The 6,669-nt window shown below is 45.6% G+C and overlaps 1 protein-coding gene across 1 annotated transcript; it reads right to left on the reverse strand.

Annotated features, from left to right (window-relative positions):
* Positions 1–5,365: 5,365 nt before the first annotated feature.
* On the reverse strand, positions 5,366–5,725 carry LOC143601265 (uncharacterized). Its single transcript, XM_077078719.1, has one exon. The coding sequence runs from the start codon at positions 5,723–5,725 to the stop codon at positions 5,366–5,368; it is 360 nt and encodes a 119-aa protein (XP_076934834.1).
* Between the last annotated feature and the right edge of the window lie 944 nt (positions 5,726–6,669).

Raw genomic sequence — 6,669 nt, forward strand, 5'->3', positions numbered from 1 at the left:
CTCCCCTTACTGTCGTTACTTCTGACGGGACGATTGTCATCTTATCATCAAGTGATGATGATGGAGATGCTTCTCAGCTTCCTGCTTCGGAAGAAGAAGAGGACTCTGACGAGGGTGCTTCTGAATTTTCTTCTGTCTCGTCTTTGTTAGCAGAATTAGAGAAAAAGAGAGCATTCTTAGCTTCTCAGATGGGTCACCGCGAGGTGAAGGCTGCGGATACTAAGGCGGGACCATCGAAGAAAAAACGAAAAGTGCACCGTCCCGAAAAGCTGACCGCCTTGACACTTTTGAAGGTACGTGTCAACCTTTAAATATTGTATTCTTTTCTATGAGTGATTGGCTAAGTATAAATTTGTTATGTAGATCCGTTGATCTTTAGTGAGGATATATCGGAGAAGCTACCTACCCCAACTCCTCATACTGAAAAACCATCCTCCCCTTTTTCAAGGGGAGAGGCGAAGGATAAACCATCTACTCCGCCTGATGTTACTGGTATGGAGGACCGACCAACCTCCCCCCTGGTTAGGGTTACTGTAGATGAGAGGATGCCGACTCCTCCGATTGGTACTTCAACTGAAAGTCCTGACAACCAGTCTGGTCTTGATACCCGTTTCGACTACCTTTTTCAAGCTGGGAGTGTTACTGGGGACCAGCAGGACAATCCTGCTATGAATGAGGAAAATGTTAGGGATATGGAGTCTCCCCCTCCACAACAGCCTTTTTCTTCCCCAACTCGCCTTAGACCTTCGGGTTCCCGTTATTACGAGGATACGGGCCTGGGTGACAAACATGAACTGTTTGTCCCTCCATGAGGCATTAGTAACGGGTCTTTTCTCAAGCTAGAACTTGTATGGACTTTGTTGAGCATTGTGCTCCACCCGCCGAGATGGCATATCAACGTGACCTCTCCCGCCATGATCTTCACACAAATGTAGCTTATCATTTAGCCAACGCTCTGGCCGGTAGCCAGGAGGTCTTAAGTGAATGGCGTACTTTAGGCGGGAAAGTGGGAGAAGCCCGGCGGGTCGCTGAAGCTGCTAAGAAAGAAGCTGAGGAGTATCGTATTGCTACTCAAACTACTAAATGGAAACAAGCTGATGCAGAAAATGCCCTTAAGAGTGAACAAGACCGTAATGCTGATGCGGCACGCCGGTGGAAAGAAGCCTGTGAAAGGCAGAATGCCATTCTTGAGGCTGCCCGAGCCAAGAATCAAAAGGAGAAAGATGACTTGGCCCGCGCTCAAGAAACCAATTCTACTTTGGAAAATCAAGTGGTCCTTCAAGGTGCACGGATCCATGATCTTGAGATGGAGCTAAAGTTGCAAAAGGAGCGAGTCGAACTTAAAGACCAAAGGGCTGCTGAAATTCAGACTGCTTATGACTCTCTCCTTCAAGCTCATGAGGAAGCGACTGCGGAATCTAAGGAATTCCGAGCGCGGGCAGAACGTTTGGAACAAGACCGTCAATGGTTCCTTACTCCGGGAGTTAACGTTGTTAGCAATACTTTATCCTTTGTTGTTTTACTCACGTTTTTGATATTGGGAACTAATGTTCTTGTCCTAACAGGTCATTCGCCATATCAAAGGAAGAAAAGAGCTGACTAACAGTTTTGCCAATGTGATGTCTGCTTCCTCATCACTTGGGCGCGTTATGGGTTTTCATGAAGGGATGAACTATGCTCGAAGTAGCCGCACATTCAAAGATCATCCGCTCTATGGCGTATATGTTAAACAAGATCGTGTTAATCGGGTTAAGGAGCATGACGCTTTAGTCTTCCCTCTACAGGATATGCTTCTGGAATTTGCTTCCGCCTATGACGGCGTACAACTTTTGAATACTTATCTTGGGGAAGACTCTGATGATGACTCTTCGGAAGACACGTCGTTGAAGGCTCCGGAAGACCCAGCAGCCTCAAATCCTTAGGATAGGCTTTAATGTTCTTCATCTTGTAATATTTTCTTTTGCTTCTTGTACTTACTTTTTTGATAATTAATGAAGAATCTTTCTTTGACTCTTGTGATCTATTTACTGTTTTTAATATCTTCTAAGAAGATTTTTCTGAAATCTTCGACTTTTTGAAATGTTTGAAAGTTTGGATAACTATGGTGACGTGGCGGAGACAGAAGTTCGTTGAGGACAACCGATAAGACGTGTGTGACACTTTTGACAGCATGTTTTCATTATCTTGAATTTCCCGCCTAACGTGTCAGCCATCTGGTGGTCCGCGGTTTCTCTCTCCTCTGGCACTTTATGGATCGCATTAATTGCGATGACTATAAATATAACCACTTGTGGGTTTTATTCAACTTTTATTGCTTTCAAATTTCCTTCAAACACTTGAGTCCTTTTAACATTCTCTGAGACCTCTTCGCCCTTCTGAGATTTCTTAATCTTTTCTGAAATTGAAATGGCTAAAGAGAAAAAGAGTACCCCCGCTATCGGTGAAGTTGAAGTCTGCCTTAGAGAAGAGGATTATAATGATGTTGTTAACGTGTATGGACTAACGACGGAGTGGGAACCGGAGCGGCCTGTTAGTGGTTCTATCGCCACTAATCCTCCTCCGAAGAAGATGGTTGTCTACGTGGACCATTTTACCACGGGGAACTTCCAGATTCCGATTACCAAATTTGTCCAATCGGTCTTAACAACTTATGGGGTTCATCTTTCCCAAATCCATCCCTTCGGAATGTTGAGGATTCGACACTTCGAATTCTGTTGCCAGACTCACAACCTTGAACCGACTGTTGGCATGTTCGCCGTTTTTTTATAAGATGACCTTCCGTGACGGATGGTACAGCTTTGCGTCTGTGGAAAAGAGGGTTATAGGCACAGAATGGCTCCGTAGCCTCCATGGCAGGAAACCCAAATTTTTCTGGATCCGGGAGGATGTCATTCCTTTCACGATGCATAAACGAAAGGCGAAAGAGGCTATGCCGGTGGTTGCGGCCTCCGCTCATGAAGATCAGTCATGGTATCAAACGTTGATCTCCACACCAACTCCCATGCGCCCAATCCACGAAGGAGTGATGGTGTGTGCAAAGATGAGCCGCCTGTGGCCGTTTCCCAACCTGGAACCGTACTACGAGGAGACCAACAAGAGTAAGTTTGTTGTTATCTCTGTTTTGTCATCAAGTATCTTCTAACTTGTTTTCTTGCTGTGTGTAGGTGAAGGTTCCGCCTTTAGCACTTTGTTGGATCGCGAGGGAGGAATGATGGTGCGCCGTCCGATCGATAAAAGGGATGCGTCCTTTCTTGAGCGCACCCGTTCTAATTTTGTGTTTCCCACAGCTTTCCGCCCGGAACCCAAAGTTTTCGAGGCGATGTATGCCAAAGGTGAGGCATATGTTAAAGATTGCATCCAAAAAGGTGAGGGCATTTTGAAACCCAAACCTGTGACTGCTATTACTTCTAGCGGAGTGATTGTGCTCTTCTCGTCTATCGAGGAGTCATCACTTTGCGGAGAAGCATGTTCGATTGATGTTAACAAAGTTGCGGGCTCAACTGCAGGTCTTACCCGTCAACGAGCTGCGTCCCACCAGACAGCGGATCAAGACGATGCTACCACTGTAGCAGAAGGTAAGAGACCTGTTTCTGAGGATGTCACTGCTGAGGGTGATCGTCCGGTCGTTGACGCGGGGCGCTTCTAAGGTGGCGGGCAAACGTAAGGTTAACCCGGGTAAAGATTGTCTTAAAGAAGAAAAAATCCAAAAAGACAAATCCTGCTGCCTTAGAAGCGCGTTTGGAACAGCTCGATGCTGAAGACCCTTCATTAGGTATGCAAAACCTCTCTTTACTTTATTATCTTATTTGTATTGGAATATTCCTAACCCTTCATAAATTTTTTAACAGTGAACCTGGATAACCCTTCTGAGGGTATTTCCGGTTTGAAGGATTCACCTGTTCGTCCGCCACCACCACCTAACACCGCTACGGATCCGGTTATTGTGGCGGACGACTCCCCATTAAAGAAGAAGGAGGCTAACGCAACTGTTCATGCAAAGGCGTCGCCTTCTTGTAATGTGTACCACTTCAGGGATCAAGGGGGCATAAGCACGTTCCCTTATGATTCCCAAACCTCTCCCACTTCTGAGGAGGAAGACCCTTCCCCGCATCAACCTAATTGGTCTTTACGTCGGGATTCGACATTCCGTGACGTGAACACATGTTTTGAGTTCCTGGGGGAATGTCTTCCTCATGGTGAAAAGGAGAGACGTCGCCTTAGTATCCGCCAAGAGTTGCTGAACTCCCATTCTTATTACTTGGCGAATACTATGTCCACTACCCATGAAATAACCAGGGACTGGTTTGCGATGAATGAACAATGGGATGAACTGGCAGCCTCTGCTTCCAACGCCAAAGATGAAGCCCTTAAGGCTATTAATGAAGCTAGGGAAGCTAGCCAGGCCTTGGAGGCGGAGAAGGTTGCTCGGTCCGCTGCTGATGAAGCCAATGCTGTTATCCAAAAACAATTGGACGAACAAGCTAGATTAGTGGAGGCCCTTCAAGCTGAATCCGCAGCCAAGGATAAGCGCTTGACTGATCTTAACGTCAGAAACCGCGACCAAGCCTTGGAATGCGCCACACACGAAATGGAGCTTGTCCGGGCCAGGGCGGACCAAAAATGGCTGTTGGCAGAGGCTATTCCCAAGGTATGTACCTTTTACTTGTCATAAATAATCTAAGTGTTTTTAGAGTTACTTATATACGGTTGTTTTAACAGGTCATCACCGATGTTCGGGTTAGTGATGAGCTTGGGAACTGCGTTGCCATCCTCCTGAAAGCTTCTAAATAAGCTGGCCGTCAACTGGGTTTCCAAGAGGGTTACCAGTTTGGCTCAAATTCTAGGCTTCCTGAGGAGTATGTGTTGGCCGGCCAAGATACTGCTGCCATTCTGAAACAGAAATCAAAGGACTTTGATTCTTTGAAAGTTTCTTTAACAGAGCAGATATCCGAGCTTGCTGATAAGAAGGATAGCATTCAACAGTTAAGGACTCTTCTTAAGCTTGATGGAGAAGATGAAGAAGAAGATGCGGGGGGCAATGATGCAGAACATGAAGATGTCGCGCCCTAAATTTTTCTGTCCTTGTAACTGATCTTTTTTGCTTGTTGTAATCCCATTTGTGTAAATAAAGAAAGTTTAATTTTGCACCCCGTACACTTTGTTTATTTGTCATAATATAAGTGTTTGTAGGGTCTTCTTTGTATGCCAATAAAGGATTACATGATAATATAAGTCTCGAATAATTGAAATGAAAATTTTCATAACTAAGGCATAAGCCGACTTACAAGAAACGAAATTACAAAGGTTCTTAACATCTAGTTAGGCGCGCAGGCCAAAAGATAAATTTACTAAATGTAGCGTTTCCTCAGTTAGGCCCCATTCCACGTTCTGGGATCTCCGTCCCGTCCAACCTTTCTAGTTTATAGGCACCTTTAGATAGAACATTCTGGATTCTATAAGGTCCTTCCCACGTAGGGGCCAACTTGCCCGGGGGCTCTTGCCCTGAGGCTTCGTTACTGGGGAGGACGAAGTCTCCCGCGTCGAATTCGCACCTTTGGATCCGCGAGTTGTAGTATTTTTGCAACTGGCGTTTATAATTATGCTCGGGGATTGATGCCAATTCCCTTCTCTCCTCAAGGAGGTTAAGGTTCATCTGGAGTTCATGATCATTATCCTCGATCATAAGGACTCTGGCGGATGGTATTCCGATTTCGGCCGGAATCATGGCCTCTGTGCCATAAGTTAAACTAAAGGGGGTTTCGGAATTACTGGAATTCTTCTGAGTGCGGAAAGCCCATAACACATGGGGCAATTCATCAACCCAACCCGTCCTTCTAGTTCCTAATCTGGCCTTAATTCCTTCTTTGATGGTCCGATTGGTTCGTTCAACCTGACTATTCACCTGCGGGTGAGCTACTGAGGTGAAGACTTGAGAAATGTGTAATTCTTTTAACCATTCTTATAGCCCACTGTCCGCGAACTGAGTTCCGTTATCACTAACGATTTCCAAAGGAAGACCAAACCGGCATATTATGAACTCCCATAAGAATTTCTTAACGCTTGTTGCCGTTATGGAGGCGACCGGTTTAGCTTCTACCCACTTCGTGAAATAGTCTATTGCTACTATCAAGAATTTGACTCGTCCAGGGGCTTCGGGGAAGGGTCTCATTATGTCAATCGCCCATTTCTGGAACGGCCAAGCCGAAGTGACTGGAACTAACTCATTCTTTGGTCGTAGCGTGTTAGGTTCATGATGCTGACATGAATCACATTTTCTTATTTCTTGCAGAGCATCCAAATGCATTCCTGGCCAATAGTATCCGGCATTGATTAATTTGGCTACAACCATGCGCGGGCCAGCGTGAAGACCACAAATGCCTTCGTGAATCTCTCGGATTAAATAGTTCGCGTCCTCGGCATCCACACATCGAAGTAGTGGTCCAAGGAAGGAACGTCGGTACAAAACACCATCAAGAATTTGATAATTCAAGGCTTTGTGTTTTATCTTACGGGCCGCTGTTTTTCCCTCCGGGAGTGCTCCTGATGACAAGTATGTCATAATGGGTGTCATCCAGGATTCAACTCCCGTTTGGATCACTAAAACTTAATGTTGTGGAACAGACGGACGATTTAATATCTCGATACAGATGTCCTTGGCAAATTGCTGAG

The sequence above is a fragment of the Bidens hawaiensis genome, unplaced genomic scaffold (genome assembly GCF_021521415.1).
Source record: "Bidens hawaiensis isolate Kalapana, Puna unplaced genomic scaffold, B.hawaiensis_p1.1 tig00055991_1, whole genome shotgun sequence".
In the NCBI taxonomy this organism is placed as follows: Eukaryota; Viridiplantae; Streptophyta; class Magnoliopsida; order Asterales; family Asteraceae; genus Bidens; species Bidens hawaiensis.

Coding starts and splice junctions, on each gene's coding strand:
- LOC143601265 (XM_077078719.1), bottom strand. CDS start 5,725: ATGATTCCGGCCGAAATCGGAATACCATCCGCCAGAGTCCTTATGATC.